This window comes from Suncus etruscus, chromosome 3 (assembly GCF_024139225.1).
Source record: "Suncus etruscus isolate mSunEtr1 chromosome 3, mSunEtr1.pri.cur, whole genome shotgun sequence".
In the NCBI taxonomy this organism is placed as follows: Eukaryota; Metazoa; Chordata; class Mammalia; order Eulipotyphla; family Soricidae; genus Suncus; species Suncus etruscus.
Genome location: NC_064850.1, coordinates 79,621,489 through 79,647,305, shown reverse-complemented (window position 1 = coordinate 79,647,305; position 25,817 = coordinate 79,621,489). Strand labels below are relative to the sequence as shown.

Sequence of the window (25,817 nt, the reverse complement as noted above, 5' to 3'; positions counted from 1 at the left end):
ACACCAAGGGATACTATCCAGCCATGCTCCAAGGTTTTTACAGTGCTAGAGGACTACACCCAGTCTCCATGATGCCAAACATGAGCTCCTGCCTTTTGAGTCTTTTGAGGCATCACGCTGGCCCCATATTTGTTTATGTAAAAGGAATCATAAATAATTTAAAACAAAAAAACTGTTGTAAATATACATACACGACAAGCAAAAGTACATAGAATGTATTATAGTATAAAATACCTTTTAAAATATCAAAGCTATAAATTCTTTAAAATCCTCAGAAAATAGCCAAAGCAATAGTTAACATACAGAAATACATATAAGAACAGTTTGGTATAGACTTATGATGATGACAAAGTTTAAAAGAAATAAATCCAGACTACCCAGCACTGGCCATGTTCATAGATATGGGGATTATCATAACTGCTGTTAGGAATGTAAATGGTTCCACCTTTTTGGAAAGCAATGAATTACATTTTTAAAGATATGTACTTATTGCCCAAGCATTTTACTTTTAAAATTACTTCTAGGGAATCCCGTAAGGGAACAAAAAGTGGTCAAAGTCATAAGAACTAAAGATTTTGTCTACAAAACTGAGCTCACATGGAGTTGGGGAAGACGGAGGGGTCTCAGGTTACTGGTGGAAGAAAGCTTTCTGCTGATGAGTGTGGTATTAATGTATCCATAAAAGTATGATTAAAAGTATTATAAATCCCAGTACATTAATAAAGACTGTTTTCTAAAATGGAAGAAAAATTTATGTATCATCAAAATTTTATAATCCTTCTTGTAAAAGAAAAAATAACCAACTAAATGTATGTTGATATAAAAAATTCAAAAATCATGTTTAGGGCCCAAATATAGTCTCTTAATATTATTTCTTTTTAAAAGCATCCAAGGCTTGAGAAGTAGATTAATAAGCTGAGCATGGAATCAGAGCAATAGTACAGTGAATAAGGTGCTTGTCTTGCACATAGCAGACCCAGGTTCAACTCCCCAGCACCATATATTATTCCCTACACCTACCAGAAGTTATCCCTGAGTGAAGATCCCTAAAAACTACTGGGTTTATCTCCTGATCAACAACCAAAAGATGAGTATATTCCTTGCACGTGTGAGACCTACATTGAACCCCAGCACTACATGGTACTTTCAGCACCACTGCAAGCAACCTTTGAGCATAAAACCAAGAGTAATCTAAACATTCTTTAGAGTGTTTGATAAATGAATAAAAAACGCAACACATGATGATTAACATTTTGCATATTTATTGAAACAATGGATGAGGCAATGACTGCTAACACTATAAAAAGAAAAGCCATATGTTCTGAGGAAAGTAATACTTCCTCCTAATTTTCATAAAATAATCCTAATATGATTTTATCTACATATCACAACATCAAATTACAGAAAAAGAAAAAGAAAGAGAGAGAGAGAGATGTAATAAATCCTACCACAAGATGTAAATTCTGCAAACTCTAACCTATGGAAACTCTATGAACAAATGACCCACTTTCTTCAACAAACTGATACAACACACACACACACACACACACACACACGCAAATAAAGAAAAAATTTCATATATTAAGTTGTTTAAAGTGAGAGAAGTAGTATGCCTGTCTCAAATACAGGCAAAGGGTAGGGGAGGAGGGAGATGAGGGCATTGGTGGTGGGAAGGTTGCACTGGTGAAGGAGGATATTCATTTTTTATAACTGAAACCCAACTAACAAATATGTTTGTAATCACAGCACTTAAAGATATTATTAAAAATAAATAAATAAAAATGTGGTTAAAAAAATCTTTCAAACTTTTAAAGAGGACCTACTGGACCTACTGCCAATCTTACTCGGGCTCTTCCAGGAAGTTGAAGAAACAAAAACACTCCCCCACCCAAAGAAAAATAAATAAAATGACTCAAGGAAAAACAACACATAGGAACAGTTTTGTTGTTTGGGGTTTTTTTGTTATTTTGTTTTGTTTTGTTTTGTTTGGCTTTTGGGCCACAACCAGTGATGCTCAGGGGTTACTCCTGGCTATGTGTTCAGAAATTGCTCCTGGCTTGGGGGACCATATGAGATGCAGGGGGATCAAACAGTCATCTTTCCTAGACTAGTGTGGGCAAGGCAGACGCCTTACCACTTGTGCCACTGTTCCAGCCCCAGGAACAGTTTGTTTTTTTTTTTTTTTTAAATAATAAAATGAAAAGGGGTCGGAGAGATAGCACAGCGGTGTTTGCCTTGCAAGCAGCTGATCCAGGACCTAAAATGGTTGGTTCAAATCCTGTCGTCCCATATGGTCCTCCGTGCCTGCCAGGAGCTATTTCTGAGCAGATAGCCAGGAGTAACCCCTGAGCACCGCTGGGTGTGGTCCAAAATAATAAAATCAAACAATTAATAGATATTAAAAACTACCAAAACTTGAAATAGATTGGATATTTAATGCTGGTCATGAATTACCGTATTTAGTCGAGTATAACGCGCAATATTTTCTACCAAAAAAAGAAATCAAAGTTTGGGTGCGCGTTTGAACGAGGGGGGGGTGGCAGTGACGGCTGGTCCAATGAGAGCGCAGGCGAATTGTGAGTTCGCACTGTGCCTTTTCCAGGCTGCAACCTCAAGAAACCTGGCCTATCTCTTGTGACATCCTGGGTTAAATCATCATGGGAAGACATACCAAAAGAAATTATCATCAAGAGTTTTTGGAAGACAGGCATCAGCAATAAAATGGATGGCACAGAAGACAGCCTGCTGTGGAATTCAGACTCTGGAGAAACAGATGTTACTGCCAACTGGGACACTGATGAAAAATTAACTCAAGAAGAATGGGAATAACTCTTTAGTATATCTGATGATGAATCTGACTTGGAAGCATTTTAAATAAATATTGTTGCGGGTAATTTTATTTCAGTATTGTGTTTATACCAGTTTATGTTGTCAATAACTGATTTTTATCATGGCCACATGTGTTCAACAATGTTGTGGGGTTTTTTTGTCAATTATAATGCTTGGTGTGAAACAAAATTTTATACCGATTTTTAATCGAAAATTAGGGGTGCGTGTTATACATGGGTGCACGTTATACTCGAATAAACACGGTACTGTTAATTTTTAAGGTATAATCTTGGCAGTGTGGTTATATTTTTCACAGAAAATTTAGAATTATCTGCTAAAATATTTACTAATAAAGTGAAGAGATGGGTCTTGAAACATTGTATAACTGAAACTCAACCATCAACTTTCAGCTCTCCATCTATGGTGGTGATTCAATAAAAAATATTATCAGTGAAACTGTTGTCTAGAATTTATTTAAAAATACTAGAGAGAGGTGAAGAAGTAAAAAAAATTGGTCATGAATTCATAACTTTTGGAGCTGGGTATGGGTACCTAAAAGTTCAATATTCTAATCTCTTTATACTACACTAGAATTTTCCAAAACAAAATTTACACTGCAAATCTTCTATTTGGGGTTGCCATCTATTAAGTAGTTAAACTGAAAGGCAGATTTAAGAAGTGGAATTCTCACTCTAGACATAACTGAGTATTGGAAGGAGATAATGTAATATTCACTGTACCTCTCCATTAACAGTAATGCAAATCACAGTATTTAAAATAAAGAGAGAGGATTTAAATGCCTGCCTCAGAAGCAGGCAGGTGGAGAAGGGAACTAGGAACAGTGGTAATGGAAAATTTCATGGGTGAAAGGTGGTATATATTGTAAGACTGAAACTCAATCATAAACAACTTTGTGATCACAGTGTTTAAATAAAAGGAAACATTTTCAAAAAGGATTTTCCAAAGTTTCCTTTACATCCTCTTCTGCTTGAAATGAAAAACTATATAAAATAAAACCAAATATTATTCTTCATTTTAAAAAAATAAAGTGGGATTCTGTTGTTACTTTCTGCAAGCAAGTTTTTATGGCATGTATATACATATACATATATATAGCAAAATGCTAGAATAAAACACACCCAAATAATAACTTTGGTTATCTTTCTGTGTCATACCATTCATAATATCTTTTGTGAGACTTTTGCAAAGAGATATAGATTAGTCTTAAAAATGTGCAAGTTAATTTACTTTAGAAACATGGGTAGATGGGATTAATAATTAATACACATAAATGAAAGGAGCAAAGGATAGTACAAGGTAAGTGAAGAGAGCTTGCAAGAGTCAAATTATAAATGTCCCTTGGTTCACAAAATGCATGCCATGACAAGAATATGGAGAATACATGTTTATGATCAGAGACAAGAATGAGTGTAGCCACCTTTCACATAAAATGATGGATTGAACATATCAGCTTCTGGATACACTTTTTAAATGAAACCAAGAAACCAAGAAAATTTACAGATTAATCTAGTTAAAAAATAATACAAAGATCATTTTAGGAGAGTGAAAGGATTTTTTGCCGTGGGCAATTTTAAATAGGGGGTTATAATTTTCCAGGATAAGCAATGAGATGTAGTAGAAAATCAGGAGTGGGTTCTGAATCAGTTACATTCAAGATGTAGATATCCCAAGATCATACTTGATTAGCATTGGGATTCATATTCATTTCCTTTATTTGTTAAAGGATTGTCTACTTACATCTTTTCCAATAAGATCTCTCTGGTTCTCAATGACACCCCAAGGAGGGATTCCAACTGTCCAGATTTTTCTCAGGGACTGGGAGGAATGGGCTTTCAGGGCATCCCCAACATGTTTGGACACTCCTATGAATAACCAGTTTAGAAGTCAAGTTTTAACTCATAAATCATGCAAAACAGGTGACAGTTGGGAAAATATGAACAAACACGTATATGCAAAAAGTTCATTTTTAGAGAAAATTGTTGGCAAATGGTACTAATTTCCTGTAATCCCTCTTGACTTCATTTTTGCCTACTGTTGAACTCTTTGTATGAGCAATTCTCTTCGTTATCCTTTTGGTGATGTCTGCTTCCAATATCATTCAGACCCTATTTTTACCTGACCAGACTATCCTACAATATTAACAATATTATCGATAATACCTTAATATTATTAGCATTTAAAATATTTTTTCTGTATTTTCTACTGTCTGAGAAAAAAAACATTCACAGGTGTGTTCTTTATTTTATTGGGACATATTTAATTTTGTGTTGTTTTTGAACCACCCTGTGGTGTTCAAGAGTTACTTCTGGTTTTGCACTTAGAAATTACTCATGGCAGGCTCAGAGGACCATATGGGATGTTGAAAATTGAACTCATGTTTGCCGCGTGCAAAAGTCCTACCCACTTTACTGCCCACTGTGCTATTGCCCCATACTTAACACTTTTATAAGAATATAATAGGCGACAGTATTTAAATTCTTAAAATACTCCAGGTGCCTTTTTAAATGCTTTACATATATTTATACTCTATGTAGTCAATTCTATAGACAAAGTATGAGCACAAAGATGTTATACAAATTTTGTGATATTAGAAGAGACAAGAGTGGCTATTTACAGAACATGGATTCTAGTAATATATATATATGAATATTTTTTGTTTTCAAATGAGGTGTTCAGTTTAGAAGTGTATAAAGCATATTTAAATTGTTTAAATACATTTTAAAGCAAATTTAAGTAACCATAGAAGTGAACAAGAACTCACTTGTTTGTTTTTGTTCTGGGCCATATCTGAAAGTGCTCATTGCTCTGCCATCAGCATCACTCCTGGTGGGCTTAGGGGATTCTGGGGATTGAACCCAGATTGGCTGATTGCAAGGCAAATGTCCTTCCACTATATGATCAGCCAGACTTTAAGAACTCACTTTTTTGAAGTACCCATCAATTCCCTCTCCTCAAATCTTCACAGCCTCCCTACAATCTACATCCTTCAGGAAAGTGAAACATTTATACAACTGATTGAAACACTGAAATGACATTATCAACCAAAATGTATAGTTCAAGAGTTCACTCTTGGAGATATACATTCTATGGGTTTGGAAAAGTCTATAATGACATGTCTTCATCATTAGAATAGCATGCAGACTTCCTTAAGAATCCTCTGTGCTCTTCCCATTTATTCTTCCTTCCCCTGACTCATGTCAACCACTAATCTTTTTACTTACTCCATCATTTCTCTTTTTCCAGAATGTTATATTGTTGAAAACATTGAGTTTGCAGTTTTTTTGACTGACTTAATCTAATTTATAATCAAAATACTGCACTGCACCTTTTACTCTTACTATACTGTATGATACATATATCATTAATACAGAAAAAGAACTATATTCTGCATACACACAATAACCTAAATTGTTTTTTTTCTTTTCTGCCACCTTTCTCTTCAACCTATCTTTTACACTGCTTTTGAACCCATTTTCTGGAATTGGAGTTTCAGACCCTAGGCACACATGAATATGAACTGTATCCATCTACTGTAGCAAAAGTTTAGATTGCATGGCTCAGAGATAGTTAATGGCATTGGTAACTGCTGTATTTTTTCCAGGTCCCTCCATTCACAATAAAGACCAGAAAAAGGGCCTGGGGTGAGGTGTATGTGGGTAAGTTTTATGATGCCTTCTCCTTCTTTACAGTCAGTAAAGAACACAGCCTGTGGTAAACACCAGGAGCCAATGACTGTTGTTTTAAGCACCCTACATGTGGTCCCAATACTGTTCATTGAGTCCCTTTATAAAAGCAGATGTTACCACTTACTCCCCTTTTTATCACTTGATATAAAACTTGGGTACACACATAATAAATTTTTTGCCATTAAAATATAACCAAATCTGGGTTTATGTCCTTTATGTCCTATTATCTATCACCTGACATCCAGCCAGTGCCAAATCACATCTTCCTACACATGCTTTTATACCCAGAGGCCACCCTGCTCCTGTATTGTCACCTCTTCAGAGAGCTTTTTCCCAGCCCTTCCCCCAAGCCTAGTCCCAACCACTAAATCCTTCTAATGTGCTCTCCAGACACCCTGAATTGGAACTTTAGTTCATCTTTCTCATTCTTCCACTCTCAAATTTTTTCTTTGTATCTCAAATATGAGCCAGTCAGCATTGACTTTAGGTACTTATTATCTGTTATAACCCATCCCTATCTCTATACCTATAATCTGTCATATCTCTCCAAATGCTTTATATTTCCTGGATTCTTTTTATAAATTATAAATTGGGAAGTTACATTAGTGTTAAATCTTATGGTATTGATATACAAAATTCTTGGCACTCAATTCACACACATATGCATAGATATGTATGTGTAAGTTCTCATACAGAGAACTTCTCACATATAAATATGCAGAAGAATGATGTCAAAATAAAAATAGTGGGGGCCAGAGCAGTGGCACAAGTGATAGGGCATTTGCCTTGCACATTAGGGCCTAGAACGGACCACAGTTCTATCCCCTAGAGTCCCATATGGACCACAACCTAGGAGTGATTTCTGAGTGCATAGCCAGGAGTAACTCCTGCGTGTCATCGAGTGTGACCCAAAAACCAAAAATTTAAAATAAAATAAAAAAAGAAAAGGAAAGGAAATAGTGAATTCACCAGGATGATGTGGGCCTAAAAATCTGCATTCTCAACATGCTTCCAGGAGATACAAAGCTGCTGGTTCAGAAACTACTTTTAAATAGATAGGCCATAAGGATCTGTGGCTATATAAGATCAGATGCCAATTAAAGAAAATTCAATGAGAAATGCCTCAATGTCTCAATTCACTTATTCATATTATATATTTCACTAGTCTTCACAAAATATGTGATCCTTAACCTTGGTGAAAATATTTTAAAAAGAAAAGTAAAAAAGCATATAATGCAGTTATTTGCCAAAAAATAAGGCAAAAAGACTTGGCCAAATCCACCTTCTTATCTCTACAAAACTTCTACCACCACCAACCCTTCCTTTTAAAACTAAAAACAAACTAAGTGCTCCGTTATAGACTTAGGACTCTGCCCTTCACTTTCTTCCAAGAATGTGAAGCAATATTTATCTGAATAAAATGTCCAGAAGGAACTATCAGGTTACTTATTATTAACAACCACTTGCTCTAATTTTGCTTCTTTTCCCCAATAATTTGCTTCATTCTTATTTATTCAAAAGAATTTGCTAAATCAGTACATGTTGTAAAATACTTACGTTGATGTAAATGCCCTGTAAATAATCATTCTAGCCTATCCTAAAAAACAAAACAAATATTCTTATAGTGTTAAAGAAGTCAGTATTTTAGAAATTAAGTCAGTGTTTAGAAAAAAGTAGTTAGTGAATACTTCATGAGTGAGCTGGCTTCTAATAGACATTCAAGAACAGTCAGCATTTAATAGGAAATCCTGATAAAGGCCAGCTGCTTAAAATGGGTTTAGAGGTTGTGAAAATATTAAAAGTGATAGGTTCTTGAGCAGACAATAACCAAACTTAATTAAAAACCAACTATGTGGGGCCAGAAAGATAGCACAGCGGTGTTTGCCTTGCAAACTGCCATCCCAGGACCTAAGGTGGTTGGTTAGAATTCGGGCATCCCATATGGTCCCCAGTGCCTGCCAGGAGCTATTTCTGAGCAGATAGCCAGGAGTAACCCTTGAGCACCGCCGGATGTGGCCCAAAAACCAAAAACAAACAAACAAACAAACAAAAAACCAACTATGTTATGAATCCATGGTGTTTCCAGTAGCACTGTAGTGTAAAAATCTTAAGAAACCCTGGACTAGGGTACTCAAATCAAAAGAGGGAAAAAGGAATAGGGGGAATGAAAGGTGACTAGCAGATCAGTGAGAAAGAAGAGTTTGGGTCTCTGGTTCTTTCATTTATTTTCTCTCTCTTTTTCTTTTATTTGTTTGTTCCTTTGTATTTGGGGCACATTTGGAAATGTTCAGGTATTACTTCTGTCTCTGCATTAAGTAGTAAGTCTCTGCTGTGCTCAGGATACCAAACAGGATACTGCAGATAAAAATCTGGGCCATGGAGACTGGAGAGATAGCAAGGAGGTAAGGTATTTGCCTTGCATGCAGAAGGACAGTGGTTCGAATCCCAGCATCCCATATGGACCCCTGAGCCTGTCAGGAGCGATTTCTGGGCATAAAGCCAGGAGTAACCCCTGAGCACTGCCAGGTGTGACCCAAAAACAAACAAACAAAAAATCTAGGCCAGCCATACGCAAAGTGAGTGGTCTTACTATTGCTCCACTTCTCTAGTATCCCTGGTTCTTAACCTTTGCTGCATAGTGAAAATTCTCAGAAGTTCTACTTTAGAAAAATTAGTTTAGTAGAAATTGCATCTGTTCTTTGTAAGGCTACCCTTTAGGTGATTCTCTAATATGTAATAATTCATTAATTATCTAAAGAGCAAGATCAGTCATTCAGAAGCTACATTACAAAGTTTTTGAATGTTAGCTTTCAAGGAGTTTGTAACTCAGGGAAAGAGGCAAGTGAGTGAAGTGCCACTTATGTAATTTAGTATCTCCTGTTACCCAATATAATCAATTCATTTGTTGTACCTTCCACTAATTTTTCACTGACTTGACTATGGCTCCATGAGTGTAGTTAAATCCCATACCCATATACTAATGCTGCAGAGATCCCAGGCCCTCTCTAACTTTGCCATGGTCCAAGACTCATGAAAGACTATCTTCTTTGCCAGAAGTTTACCCTAAGTATTGTTAAATGAGCATACTTGTCAAAGAAACAAGCATTCCAACTAAGGCATGCAGCCTTACTTGTTTATTTTCCAGATGCTGCATTCTTCATCTCCTTCCTTTATGCTAACATACAACATGGGGACTGTGCACAGAAGAGATTATGTGACACTACTTGACTCAATTAGAAAATGAAAGTATAGAAAAAGAGAGTCAAACAAGGGATTGTGTTTTACCAGTATTGATGCCTTCAGTTATTATCCATGCACCTGTTGTCTCTGCAGCTTTGACCAAACCTTGGCTAAAAATCTTTTTAAGTCTGGAGAGCATCTTAAAATTCTGGATGCCTCCATGGACAGAGATCACCAGCTTTGGCAGTTCCATCTTCCACTCCTTCAACATCAAATGTAACAGATGATCCAACTTTGTATCATAAGAAGTTCTAATATACTGGAAAACAGGCATATAACACATGTATATAAAACAGTGGAAACACATGCCAGGAATAGAAACATTAAGTAAGCACAGAGCAGGGAAATTGAAATGGCCAAAACTGGGAAGGAAGTGTCAAAAATGTATTTAAAGTTCATCTTCAGATAATTAAATATTTATTTGAAAGGATCCCACACCCTCTGTAAGTTCCTTCTGGGAATTAAAAGACACAGTGGGAAGGCTTCCTTTGGTCTTTAGCATTCAGAAATGTTCTTTATATGGTATAAATATTTTTAAAAAAAACCTTCAAAATTGGAAAATACCAGTATTACAGCAAGCCTATTAAATTTTTTTGAGAGGGCTGAAGAGAGAGTATGACATTTACCCTGCCTGCATAAGTTTGACCTGGGTTCTATTCCCAGCATTGCATATGTTCACCAAGCACCACCTGAGTGAAGACCTAGGAGCACCACCAGGTGTACCCCCAAAAAAAACCCTAAGAAAGTTTTGAAAATAAGTAAAATAGAAAAAAATTTTTGGGTTTTGGATCACACCCGGAAATGCTCAGGGTTACTCCTGGCTCTATGCTCAAAAATCGCTCCTGGCAGGCTCGGGGGACCATATGGGATGCTGGGGTTTGAACCCCTGTCCTTCTGCATGCAAGGCAAACGCCCTATCTCCATGTGATCTCTCAGGCCCAGTAAAATAGAATTTTTTACAAAAATTTTAAACCTACTTAATCATCTCACATATTTGTTTTATTTATTTGTCTATTTGAGTCTTATTTGCAGTGTGAGCGATCAAAATCAAGTGCAAATCATGCGTGTTTGCCTCTGAGCTATATTCCTGGACATACTGCTGACTAAAATTAAGAACAAAAGTGCATGCTCTTCATTTATTATAGACTTTACATTCCACCATTTTCATTCTATATAATTACTGCCCTAAAAGCATTCTTTTTCAAAAATAAACACTTTTCACAATAAACCTTTTGTTATCAATGAAACCAAAGAAAAAATAAGGTAATTACCTGCTTCCAAATCAGCAGGTAATTCCAGTTTACAATTTTAAGAAATTTTAAGAAATTTCATCTTTTTTAAAAATAATCAGAGGGGCCAGAGTACAGTGGGGAAGGTGTTTGCCTAGCAACAGCAACAGGGTACAATCCCCTACATTTCTTGGTCCCCAGTGCACTGCCATGAGTTATTTTTGAGTGAAGAGCTAGGAGTAAGCTCTCAGCACTCTCAGATCTGATCCAAACAAAACAAAACAAAAATTATAATTGCATATTTAAATTATTAAAATATTAAATATTAAAATTTATTGTGTTGGTGAGATAGCTCAAGTTGTAGGGCTCAAGTTTAGTATGTGCTTGGTTCTAAGCTACACCCTCATTTCACACCCTTCAACAGACTATTAGGTCTGTTTCTGTAATCTCCTATGCATAACCGAGCGTGATCAATGTTGGTCCTTGCCAGGTCCAAGCCAGGACAAACTCCTCTAGGAGTGACCTCAGAACCCTAATAATATATTTTTAATTAACCAAAAATACTAGAATTCTGGGCTGAAAGGTAGTATAGCAGGTAGGGCACTTGCCTTAGATAGCAAGTGAGCAGGTGATCCTCAGGATCTCATGTGTCCCCTAAGCTAGGAGTGATTTCTGAGTACAGATCCAGCAGTATCTCCTGAGCTTTGGTGGATATAACCAAATTCAAACAAAAACACTAGAATTTAAAGACATCAGGGCAGTTCAGCCATCATAGCATGTGAATTATAGAAAGAATCTGAGGATAATTATATTATCAGTGAGAAGAATTTGTTACTGCTTTATTACATATTCAAGTAGTAGGGGGAAAGGAGAGCTGACCTTTATGAAATGATTGATATTGCTCAGAATAATAAACAAAAGCACAAGAGGCAACCATGGTTTCTTCACCATCTCTCTCTTAATTTCTCCTAGATATCTATCTCTTTCAATACTCACACATACTTCTCAGTAAGATTTCAGGATTAACAACACTGAATAATTATATCAGAAGCAGCAGTTTCCCAAATCAACATTAGACTAGACTAAATGTTAATGACGCTTTCCTTCCCATTCCTCTCTGACTCCCACATCCAGAATCCCACTGGATTTACACCCCACACACACACACACACATTTTCTATTCTTTTTGGAATAGAGAAACAAATAACTAAGGATATGGTGGAGGAACTTGAATAAATAGTCCCAACAAACTTCCCCACTGCTCAATGGAAAAAATGCAATTCTAAACTTAAACATAAAGCAAAATTTGTTTCTTCTAAGGATTCAAATAAAAGATATTCTGGCACAAAAGCTACAATGAGAGAGGGGCCAGAGCTGTGACGCTAGAGGTAAGATGTCCGCCTTGCAAGCACTAGACTAAGATGGACCATGGTTCAATCCCCCAGCGTCCCATATGGTCCCCTCAAGCCAGGAGCAACTTCTGAGCACATAGCCAGGAATAACCCCTGAGAGTCAACAGGTGTGCCCCCCCCCAAAAAAAAACTACAATGAGAGACAATTTTAGGTGTAAAAAAAGTTAGTGATTAAAATTTCTGTTTATTGAAATAGTCTCTCTTGGCCTTTACACAAGCTCCCCTCCTCATAACCAGAGTCAAACTTTCCCTTAAACCTTACTTGACACCATTTTCTAATATATTTTTACTGGTCTCTAGTTATGCATACTCAGATATATATGTATATATATATACATATAAAAAGCAAAAAGAGAAAGAAATATGAGTTTCCCTTTTTGTTCTCTAAAAGAATTCTGTACTCTCCATACCATCTCCACCCTTTATGATAATTTTATAGATATTTCCTGTTTCCCTGAAACTATAAGTTAGTACATGTAACATATTTTCTTTGGGCACAGCAAGGTAAGACAATAAATATTTTGTAAAATAAATGAGTGAAAGGCAGTGACTATAAATAAATAAATAAATGGAAAAGCAAAAGAAAGAAAACTAAATGGGGTAATTAAATGAAGCTCTATAAGAGGCTTCAAAAAATGGATTGGAGGGCCCAGAGAGATAGCACAGTGGTGTTTGCCTTGCAAGCAGCCGATCCAGGACCAAAGGTGGTTGGTTCGAATCCCGGTGTCCCATATGGTCCCCCGTGCCTGCCAGGAGCTATTTCTGAGCAGACAGCCAGGAGTAACCCCTAAGCACCGCCAGGTGTGGCCCAAAAAAACAAAAAACAAAAACAAAAAAAAAAAAAAAGGATTGGAGAGGAGAAATAAAAATTGTTTCCTGACAACTGACGACATTGATAAACAAGGTTAAATGCAGGAGGTTTAATAACCAGAAGTCTAGGTCACTATAAAATTGAATGATAAAACTTCTGTCATAATTTGTGCTATGACAAATTGTCTTTTAAAAACTGTACACTCTACGTTTGGATTACAGTGTGATTAGGGGCTGTCTAACTAACCTAAGTGCTTTTAAGCATTTTTCCAGGTGAGAGTTACCTCTAATAAAGAAGGTAGTTAACATGCTCAAAAGAAACCACCAAAGACGCTGATCTATCAGCTCCATGCAAATCAAGTAAAAAGTTTCCATTTAGAGACAAGAGAAAAACTGGTTAGAAATGTTTCCATATCTTTTCTGAGCAGAACCCTTTACAAGAATATAGAAAGAACGAACAGCTTTCAATTCTTAATTATTGCCAGAGCCATGCTTCAGCTAAAACATATTGCTTGGATGGGGCCCGAGAGAGCACAGCGAGCGGTAGGGCATTTGCCTTGCATGCAGAAGGATGGTGGTTTGAATCCTGGCATCCCATATGGTCCCCACAGCCTGCCGGGTTGGGGCGGGGGGGGGGGGTGATTTCTGAGCATAGAGCTAGGAGTAGCCCCTGAGCACTACCAGGTGTGACCCGAAAACAAAACAAAACAAAACATACTGCTTGGTAATTATTTTTCTGCTTTTTTTGGTGTTTTTTTTTTTTGAGGGGGGGGGACATAGCTGGCCACGCTCAGGGGTTACACAGGCTCTGTGCTCAGAAATCGCTCCTGGCAGTTTCTGGGGACCATATGGGATGCCGGGAATCGAACCTACTGTAGGTCTGTCCCGGGTCAGCTGAATGCAAGGCAAATGCTCTACCGCTGTGCTGCTATTGCTCCAGCCCCAATTATTCTGCATTTTTTAAATTAAGGACAGCCTGTAGGCAACTATCTCAAAAGGCAGTAAGCCATTCTTTTCTGCAGAAGCCAGAGTTTGTGAAAATAGTCAAATAACAAATAGGCTCTGCCACACCTAGAAAGATACAATGCCTCTCAATAAAGTGAAAAATTGAGACATATGTGTCAATAAAATATAAAATACCTTTTAAAACGTAGTCATGTGATCATACAGTTGCATACATATAATTAAGAAAAGTATGAAAGACTATTAAAAAATAAAACAACAGTAAAATAAAGGGGATTACTAGCAAACCTTAGAGTGGTAGATATGTTCTCCATCTTGAAAATTAATAGTACCAAAGGTATCTGTTGGGCTTTTCCTTGTGTGAGTTTCAACAGACCATTGCTCATTCCTATTAGCATTGGCAGCTGAGATGTTCCAGGCATAATCTACCCCAGGATGGTCTCCAATCAGTCGCCCACAGCAACACCTTCAATTAAGAATAAAAATAAATTTCAAAATAGAAAACAAAATTTCAGACTAGAACATGCATATTTTGTTTCTACAGTTCTGTAGGGTAAACTATAGATGCCCTAGACTGACAATTTTAAAACTTCAGATTAAAATTTACATTATATTCATAATGTCAGATTGTTTTCTGATGAAAGACCTTGATACCAGACCCGAAACCATAAGACACATAGAACAACACGTAGGTAAAACACTCCAGGATTGAGACTAAAGGCATCTTCAAAGAGGAAATTGCACTCTTCAAACAAGTGAAAGCAGAGATTAACAGATGGGAATATATTAAACTGAGAAGCTTTTGCACCTCAAAAGAAATGGCGCCCAGGATACAAGAGCCCCCCACTGAGTGGGAGAAACTATTCACCCAATACCCATCAGACAAGGGTCTAATCTCCAAAATATACAAGGCACTGACAGAAATTTACAAGGAAAAAACATCTAATCCCATCAAAAAATGGGGAAAAGAAATGGACAGACACTCTGACAAAGAAGAAATACAAATGGCCAAAAGACACATGAAAAAATGCTCCACATCACTAATCATCAGGGAGATGCAAATCAAAACAACTATGAGGTACCACCTCACACCCCAGAGATTGGCACACATCACAAAGAATGAGAACAAGCAGTGTTGGCAGGGATGTGGAGAGAAAGGAACTCTTATCCACTGCTGGTGGGAATGCCGTCTAGTTCAACCTTTATGGAAAGCAATATGGAGATTCCTCCAAAAACTAAAAACCAAGCTCCCATATGACCCAGCTATACCACTCCTAGGAATATACCCTAGGAACACAAAAATACAATACAAAAATCCCTTCCTTACACCTATATTCATTGCAGCACTATTTACCATAGCAAGACTCTGGAAACAGCCAAGATACCCTTCAACAGATGAATGGCTAAAGAAACTGTGGTACATATGCACAATGGAATATTATGCAGCTGTCAGGAGAGATGAAGTCATGAAATTTTCATATACATGGATGTACATGGAATCTATTATGCTGAGTGAAATAAGTCAGAGAGATAGAGAAAAACACAGAATGGTCTCACTCATCTATGGGTTTTAAGAAAAATGAAAGACATTCTTGCAATAACAACTTTCAGACACGAAAGAAAAAGAGCTGGAAGTTATAGCTCATCTCATGAAGCTCACCACAAACAGGGATGAGTTTAGTTAGAGAAATAACTACGTTTTGAACTATCCTAATAATGAGAATGTACAAGGAAAAATAGAAAGCCTGTCTAGAGTACAGGCGGGGGTCGGGTGAGGAGAAGGAGATTTGGGACATTGGTGATGGGAATGTTGCACTGGTGATGGGTGGTGTTCTTTACATGACTGAAATCCAAACACAATCATGTATGTAATAAAGTTGTTTAAATAATTAAAAAAATCAGATTGTTTTCTTTAGAGCTGTTTTCTTTACAACAAGTAGAGCACTGACCTTGCACACAGCTAATCCATGTTGGAGCCCAGCACCCCACCAAAGCCCTGAGTGCAGAACCATGACTAAGCCCTGAATACTTCCTCATGTACACAAAAATGAACAAGTAAATGACAGAAACAAGAACAGACTATTTTCTTATATTAGAAACATGCCCAGTGGTTCTCAGCCTGTGCTGTAGACTAGAATCATTTGGAGAAAAAAATTTAAGTATATAAAAATCTCTAGTACACCCATATCCATAAACTGGAAGCAAACCCAGTGCCCATCCAGGACACTGACCAAATAAGCAATTGTATCAAACATACAATTGATATTATTCAGTCTTTAAAAAGACAAGAAAACCACTATGACAGAAAGCTTCAAAAGAGTATGCTAGGTAAAGTAATTCCACACAAAGACTACATAATTTCATGTAAATGATATATCTAGCTTAATCAACTACAAAGAGCTAGAAAGTAGAATAGTGGGTGAGAAGAAGAGGATAGGCATAGAGTCTCAGTTTTTCAGGAAGAAAATTATCTGGAGATACACTGAAAATATTGATAATATACTTGCCACTACTGAACCATTTAGAAATAATTAGTATAGTTAAGAAAAACTAAAAAAAAAAGAAAAAAGAAAAACTCCAAATGTAATTTTTAAACACATTTAGTTTGCTTTATGTCATTTGTACCTCAATAAAGCCATTAATAATAAACAAAAATCTCCCACATACATTACTTAAGAAGAGTAAGAAAATATTCTCATAATAAATGCAATATTCACATTAAAAGGAAGAAATGTTAATGGGGAGTCTAATTTTAAAGAAAATTGTAAATGTAGAATTAGCATGACAAAAGTGCTGTGAAAGGGACTTGATGATAAAAACATTAGATAAAGTGATGTATATAATCAAAGACTTTAAAGAGTCCACAAAAAAGCTCCTAGAAACAGTAAACCAATACGGCAAAGTGGCGGCTACAAAATCAATACACAAAAGACAGCTGCATTCCTTTATACAAATAAAACATTCAGGGGGCTGGAGAGATAGCATGGAGGTAAAGCATTTGCCTTGCATGCAGAAGGATAGTGGTTTAAATCCTGGCATCTCATACGGTCCCCCAAGCCTGCCAGGAGCAATTTCTGAGCGTAGAGCCAGGAGCAACCCCTGAGCACTGCTGGGTGTGACCCAAAAACCAAAAACAAAACAAATAACAACTCAGAGGAGAAAGAGAGTAAAGAGTCTATCCCATTTAAAATAGTGCCCCAAAATAACGAGTACCTATGAATCAATCTGACAAAAGAAGTGGGGGCCGGAGAGATAGCATGGAGGTAAGGCATTTGCCCTTCATACAGGAGGTCATCGGTTCGAATCCCGGCGCCCCATATGGTCCCCTGTGCCTGCCAGGAGCAATTTCTGAGCCTGGAGCCAGGAATAACTCCTGAGCACTGCCGGGTGTGACCCAAAAAGCACACACACAAAAAAAAAAAAAGTGAGAGACCTGTACCACAAAATTTTAAAAACACTTAAAAAAAGAAATTGAAGAAGACCTAAGGAAATGGAAAAACATTCCATGGTCATGAATTGGAAAAAATCTAATCAAAATGACCATTTTACCTAAATTACTGTATAGATTCAATGTAATCCCAATCCAAATTCAGACAACATTCTTCAAGGACTTATAACAATTATAAAGTTTATGTGGAACCATAAAAGAACTAGCCAAATCCATATTGAAAAACAAGAAACTGTGAGTCATCTCATTACCTAACTTGAAACTCTACTACAAAGTCATAGTGATAAAAACTATGATATTAGAACAAAGACTTCAGGCCAATGGTTCAGGATAAAATATCCAGTGACAAACCCTCAAGTATATGGTCAATTAATCTTTGACAAAGGAGCTAAGTACTTGATATGGATTAAAGACAGTCTCTTCAACAAATGATGTTGGAATACTTGGATAACCACATGTAAAAAAATTAAGACTAACTCAAATATCACACCTTATACAAAAGTCAATCAAAGTGGATTAAAGATCTTGAGATTAGAATCAAAATCATAAAGTCCATTGAGGAAAACATAAGCAAACTTCAACCTAGACATCTTCAATAATAGGATGCAAATGACAACAGCTATAGGACCAAATTTATATAAATGGAACTACATCAAACCAAAAAAAAAATTTTTGTTTTGTTTTGTTTTTGGGTCACACCCAGCAGCGCTCAGTGGCTACTCCTAGCTCTACGCTCAGAAATTGCCCCTGGCAGGCTCGAGGGATGCCGGGATTTGAACCACTGTCCTTCTGCATGCAAGGCAAATTCCTTACCTCCACGCTATCTCTCCAGCCCCCAAACCAAAAATTTTCTGTATGGCAAAAGAGTACATGCTAAATTTAGAAAACAACTAACTGAATAGGAGAAAAAGTTCACACTCATAACTTATGATAAAAGTTTGATATCTAGAATGTACAAAGTATTTACAAAAGTTAACTCCACAAAACCTACAAATCCTATCCAATTATGGAGAGAGGAAATGAACAGACACTTCTCTGAGAAAAGTCAACAGATGGCCTAGGGGTACATAAAAAATGGTCAACAACATTTATCATTAGGGAAATCCAAATCAAGACAACAATGAAATATCATCTTATACCAAATATAGCACATATCAAAAATACTGGGACAATCTCTGTTGGTGGGAATATGGTGAAAGGAACTCTTATTCTCTGCTGGTGGAAATGCTGTTTGGTCCAACCCTTATGGAAAACAGTACGAAAGATTCTCAGTAAATTCAAAATTGAGCTGTTAGATGACCCAGCAATTCATCTTTTTGGTATATATCCTCAGGACAAAAAAAAATCCATCCAAAATGATTGCTATTCATTGCAGCACTCAATACAATAGCTAAGACTTGGAATCAACTTAGATGTCCAACATGACAAGTGTACCATGTATATGGTCAATAGAATACTACATAGCTGTAAAGAACAATGCAAGCATGCAATTTGCTGAAATATGGATGGAACTGGAAGATATTATGTTAAATGAAGAAACCAAAAGAAGATGGATAGATACAGGATGATATAACTTATATGTAGTATTTAGAATAACTACATGAAGAAATGCAATGATCTAAATGGAGTTGTCTCGAACACCCTTGAAATTAGAGTATAGTGAGGAGAAGGAAAGAAATTGAGTGGAACAGAAACACAAATATGAAAGGATGGGGGCAGGGCTAAGAGGTCTGAGGTGCATTGGTGGTATTAAAAAGAGATAGAACTAGATATGCAAGCCAAAATCAACAACAATGAAATCAAGAGATTCAAACCTGAATATCTAAACTTCAAAAGGGCCTATTATGCTGGCATGCACTAAGGGAACATTGGTGGAGGGAGATCGACACTGGCTCTGATTTACTGTATGTCTGAAACCCAACTATGAAGGACTTTGTAAATCATACTGGTTTCAATAAAATAAAATAAAATTTAAAAAGAAAGTAATGTATATAATATCTTAAATGAGAAAAATTTACTAAATGTTTTTATAAATCTGCAATTTTCTAAGGCTAATTTTCAAAGCCAGTATTCCTACTATTTACCAACCTTAACAAGCACATGAAATATTCAAATCTTTGTAGAACCAAAACTATAAAAATGAAATTATAAACTGCATTTAAACTGAAATTTAATTAAATTTAAACTGAAATTTAATTTTAAACTGAAAATAAAGCTGAAATTTCAATAGTCATATTTATAAAAAGAAGCTTAACTGATGACTTTGAAATAATCAGAAGAATTGAATACATAATTATTTTACATTTAGAATGAAAAAACTTTTTATCATAGATTAAGAACATCATTTACATTAAGGAATTGAAGAGATATAACAGAAAGTAAAAGGTTTGCCTTGTGTTTGACTGACCCAGGTTTAGTCCTCAGCACCAGATAGAATTCCTGAGCTCTTCTAGGAGTGCAAGGCAAACCACCCTACCGCTGCGCCATTGCTTCTTTCCCTGAAAATTATTTTTTTGCCTACAATCTTAGTAACAACATAATTTATAACAATTATTTATTTGGCTTTTGTGCCCATTCCAAGAGCTCCTAAAAGTCTTAGAATTTCCAAAATGATGATAAAAACAATAAAGCTACTAGAAGTTGAATCCATTGCAAATAGTCAATGATTCAGTCAAGTATGCCTATTTTAGGAAGTTTCTTAAGAAGCTTAAAGGACAGAGTTCAGAGAGGTCTGAGATTAAATAAACGAAAACACAAATAAAAAAAGCAGAATTACTGGGAGAACAGCCACCCAGCAGAGATCATGCATGAAAACCGCCTCTTTACACATACTTTGACCTGTACTTTTTCACCTGGCTATTTGTCCATATTCCATGTAGAATCCTTTATAATGATCTGGTAAACTGAACCAAATATTTCTCTGTGAACCCTTCTATCAAACAAATCAGACCAGAGAAGGAGTTATAAATGTCTCTGATCTGAAGCCCATTAACGAGAAATACAGGTGGCAATTTGAACTTAGAAATGAAGTGTGACAGGGCTGCATGGTAGTTAATATATGATGATATTTCCATGTTTAGTTTTAAAATTGAGTTTATACTTGGTAGTATTGAAGACTAAATGCATACCAGAATTGGTATCAGATTTAGAGCTTGGAATCCACATGTATACAATGATAACAGTGCTGTATGTGAATGAAGATCTTCATAAGATATTAAAATAAAATCTGAATGCATTACATGTATTTTGAATGTAGATTTTTCCAAGGTTCTTGGTTATTTCCTTTCTTTGGTAATTCATGTATTCTACTACATTCACATAAGCATGCTCCTTCAAAAATATCTCACATTTCTCTAGTAAAACTTCCCTTGGGAAAAAAAATAAATAATTGCAGGACCAGTGTGGGGCTGAAGTGCATACTTTTCATGCAAGGAAGCCTGGATTTGATCTGGAGCAGCACCACTTGTACCCCCAAGCACAAGCAGAAGAAACCCACAGCATGGAGCTGGTGGTAGTCCCTGAACACCACCATGTGTTGCAAAATAATAATAATAAAATAAATAATAAATTTTACTTGGAATGTGAAATAGCATATACTAATGAGAATATACCAAAGCGTATACCACTTTCATTATGTGCCTTTTTGAAATCTGAAAACTTCTTCAAAAAGTTTAAACAGAGTGCCTAAATGTCACATCTTATTCATATATATATGTGTATATATCTTTCTCACCTGATTAAATTCTGACAGACCTGACATCCTGTAGTACATCTAAATAAAAGAAATAAAAATTTCTTAGTTTTCTGGTGTATTTTTAAAAAACATAATGCTTATACTATAGGAAAGATTTGTTGTCATCTATGGTCTGAAAATAAAGGTAAGTTGGGTTTATCATACCTCAAGTACCTCCTATGTCATTTACCAAATATAATTACACCACAAAAAATTTGATTGAATTAACAGAGCTAAAATGCTTAAATTTAAAGTTCATTAAATGGTTCTTCAATAACACTCAGTTTTCACATCTCAGAATATTTTCCCTAATTCTACCAAAAAATAATCTGAGATAATATGTGTAAAGTATCTTGCAGTAACATACATTGCACTATGTATAATATCAGTAGCTATTGTTATTTTACCATGAAGACAACAAAATTCATGATAATTGTAAGAATTAAGAATATATACTTAACATATAATATAGCATATGTTAATATATTATATATTAAATATATAATGTATTATGTTATAGATGATATTTTATATAATATATAGCCCATATATATGGGCTAGAAATATAGTACAAGGATTAAGGCACATACCTTGCATGTGGCCAACCTCAGTTCCACCCTTGGTAATATGTGTATCCTTATTATTACCACTTAAGACCCTCAAGTACTGCTAGGTATTCCAAGCACCAGAGTAAATCCCCAGCACAAGGCCTGAGAAGCAGTGCATCTTCAAACCCTCACATGGAACCACTGGCTTGATTGGCCAAGAATTGCTGAAAGAGGTCTTAGATTTCCCAGGCAGTGTTTGACAGACCCCTCTCCCCTACCAAAGAAAGTAACAAAATTTATTTAAACAATTTTAAAGTCATAAAATACTGTCAAATCAAGGAAAATAAGGCATAATTTAGGTATAACCTTACTAATTTCTCTTTCTCCAGCCAGAGACTAATTATATATATATAGGATATGTTCTACTAATCTGAGTCAAATATTCAGCCCTTATTCACATTTTTATGGCTCAAAAGAATCTTTTGAATTTGGAGATTAGCATTGTGTTCATCAATATTTTAGCTGTAGTGAAGTTTTGACCAGAGCAGAACTCTAATTAAAATAAAGGAAGAAGGGGCCAAAGAGATAGCATGGAGGTAAGGCATTTGCCTTGCAAGCAGAAGGTCAGTGGTTCGAATCCCAGCATGCCATATGGTCCCCCGAGCCTGCCAGGAGCGATTTCTGAGCGTAGAGCCAGGAGGAATCCCTGAGTGCTGCCGAGTGTGACCCAAAAAATAAATAAATGAAGGAAGGAAGGAAGGAAGGAAGGAAGGAAGGAAGGAAGGAAGGAAGGAAGGAAGGAAGGAAGGAAGGAAGGAAGGAAGGAAGGAAGGAAGGAAGGAAGAGGAAGGGAGGGAGGGAGGGAGGGAGGGAGGGAGGGAGGGAGGAGGGAGGGAGGGAGGGAGGGAGGGAAGGGAGGGAGGGAAGGAGGGAGGGAGGGAGGAAGGAAGGAAGGAAGGGAGGGAGGGAGGGAGGGAGGGAGGGAGGGAGGGAGGAGGGAGGGAGGGAGGGAGGGAGGGAAGGGAGGGAGGGAAGGGAGGGAGGGAAGGAGGGAGGGAGGGAGGAAGGAAGGAAGGAAGGAAGGAAGGAAGGAAGAAAGGAAGGAAGGAAGGAAGGGAGGGAGGGAGGGAGGGAGGGAGGGAGGGAGGGAGGGAGGGAGGGAGGGAGGGAGGGAGGGAGGAAGATAGTGTTCTGAAATCTAGTCTTTCTAAATTATTCAGAAACTAAAATTCAAGAATTTCTTTTCCTTGTCTTCCTCTTTTTGGAATACAATTTTTTTTCAGAAACGTCACTTCAACAATAATTTAAAAATTAAAAGTGAATAAACGTTTACAATTGTTTAAATAAAAAGCATGATAATAAATGCTATTCTTTATGTTTGTTATTAGAGTTACAAAAATAATCTATAGGGGTAAAGGCACTTGGGTGGGGCACATGTCTTGCATGTGGTCAACCTGGGTTCAATCCCCAACATTCCATATGTTCCTTTAGCAATGCCAGGAATGATCCTTATGTGCAGAGCCAAGAGTAACCCCTGAGCATCACTGGATATTCCCCTACCCAAAAAATGAATCCATAAGGGTTATCTAAATTTAAATAGAGGATTACCACTTATTCCCTTTGGAATGACCACTTATTCTCTTTTTTCCTTTTATGGAGATAACTTCATGAAGACTATAATTTTTAAGATTTTTTCCTAGGAATTTAGGGAAAGCCTGGCATAGGAAAAAGTCATCATTATTTATCAATTTTTTCACAAGTGACCCAAAACAGACTTTCCCCATATAACCTATAGTGTATCTTTGACCATTCATGGATATTTCTTGTGCTTATGGGCTAATGTTCTATAGTTTATAATTTTTTCATCTTGTTTAGGGTGATTTTGGAAACGATTTTCCTTTCATAGAAGGAGCCTCTTAAGCATTACGGTCACTATTCCTACTACAAGATGTCATAAAAGATGAAGGAGAGAGCAAGGTTACCTTGGGATTCTATAAACATTTTATCAGCAAGTAAAATTAGAGTTTCCAATCAGGGCTGAGAAACCACAGGCATTTCTATGAGCAAACGACTAGTAAATATTTAACAAAAGCAAGGACACTATTTTAGTTACCCCCAAAGAGTGTCACACACCTCATGATGGTTCTCTTCATATGTATAGAATTGGATTTCTAAATTGCAAGTGAACATAAGACCAACTAATTAAAATAATCTAAAAAGATCGTAGCTCTCCCTAGCTAAAATATTACATATCCCCTTTCCTTTTCTTTAAATTTCTTTTTCATCAAGATCAATATCACTCAATCTTAATTTCAAGATCTAATTACCCTGAGGTATTTTCCATAACTTTCTTTCCTATCTTTCACTAGTTGCACTTTTGAACTTTGTTCTACATTGTTGAACTTCAGTTAGAAAGAAGTCAGAATAGCCAAACTCAAGTCATTTCATTCTGTGATCCGTTATCTGCTCATGTAAATGTCTATGAGCGGAAAAGGAAAATAATGTTAAGTCTTCTACAATCTGAGCCATGTCCTTAAGTATATCCCAACATAGTTGTGATTTTTAGAAAATATAGACCATTTTTAAAAATTAAATGAATTATAATTAAATTTAAAAATTAAAATTAAAAGCACTTAATTAATTTAGTATTTAATGTTTAGTTGCTATAATTTTTGTTCAAACCCACATGTGATTCTTTTTGGTCTAAATATCCAGATGTTACACTAGGTACTTCTCTGATATACATCCTCTCAGTAAGAAAAACAAGATAACATAAAAATAATAGTGAAATCTAGAATATTAATAGTATCTCCATCAGATTGTTAACATTATTCTAATAATACTTTTTATCAAGTTATTAAACAGATGTTTATCAGGAACCTTCTATATGATAAAATTTGTCATAGACATGAGGGTAAAGTACCAAGTTGACAAAACTCCTTTGTTATAAATTATAAACTCTATAATAATTTTATAATAACATTTAGTATGAATTATAAATTAATATTGATTTTATACATATTACCATATCATATAAATTATTCCAATTATCAAATTCCACAATTCTCTAAAGTAATACTGCTTTAAAAATTCAATTACAAATTTTACCTGTGAGGGTTCTTTGAGATGGGTATGATTTTATTACATTCTCTCTTATCAAACACTCCTTCGATCCAGTATTTCTGGGACTGAAAAGATAATGTCATTACTTTTACAAAGGAATTACATGCAAAAGCAAAGTTACACACATTATTAGTTTAAGTAGGCAAAATATATTTAAATACCATGTATATTTGTTTAAAATATCAGTAATAATTACAAAGAGTCCAATTACTAAACTTTTAAAAACTATAGGCACAAGTAAGCCAAATGTGAACATGAATATATTTACAAAGTTAATTATTCCATAATCTTGGAGAGTTTGAAGCAATTGCACAGCAGTAGTTTGCCTTGCACACAGATGATCTGGGACAAACCTTGGTTCAATCCCCGTATCCCATATGGTCCCCTGAGCCAGGAGCAATTTCTGAGCACATAGCCAGGAATAACCCCTGGTGTTATTATATTATTATAACAGGGTGTGCCCCAAAAAGCAAAAGAAAAATAGCAAGGAGATAAGGCATATGCTCTCTTAATTCTGCTAAGTCACATTTATATCTTGTGTCACATCCTTCAGAGTGAATATCAAACACGTCTCACAATTCTTACTTATTATGTCTCACTTTGGCTAATATTTCACCAGAATTAAGAAAAAATATAAAAGTGCAATCTTAGCAAGATTTAAATATACAGTCTGTATATATCATACACTATTTGGCTATGTTACTTCATATTGAACAGAAAAACTCTTTGGTACTTACATCTCTAATAAAATCTAAGTGCCTCAAGCTGAGTTAAA

The 25,817-nt window shown here is 36.0% G+C and overlaps 1 protein-coding gene and 1 non-coding gene across 2 annotated transcripts in view; both read right to left on the bottom strand.

Annotated features, from left to right (window-relative positions):
- The window catches only part of TRPM6 (transient receptor potential cation channel subfamily M member 6), a 136,922-nt gene extending 111,797 nt beyond the window's left edge, over nucleotides 1–25,125 (bottom strand). Inside the window, exons 1-5 of the mRNA XM_049769755.1 lie at nucleotides 25,028–25,125; nucleotides 21,372–21,410; nucleotides 14,479–14,656; nucleotides 9,822–10,035; nucleotides 4,588–4,712 (exon numbers count right to left, since the gene is read on the bottom strand). Of these exons, the coding sequence (XP_049625712.1) occupies nucleotides 4,588–4,712; nucleotides 9,822–10,035; nucleotides 14,479–14,656; nucleotides 21,372–21,410; nucleotides 25,028–25,125 (654 nt within the window). The remainder of the gene's footprint in view (nucleotides 1–4,587; nucleotides 4,713–9,821; nucleotides 10,036–14,478; nucleotides 14,657–21,371; nucleotides 21,411–25,027) is intronic.
- On the bottom strand, nucleotides 6,448–6,578 carry LOC126005264 (small nucleolar RNA SNORA51). Its single transcript, XR_007494425.1, has one exon. It is a non-coding gene; the product is annotated as a small nucleolar RNA SNORA51 (small nucleolar RNA).
- Nucleotides 25,126–25,817: the final 692 nt, after the last annotated feature.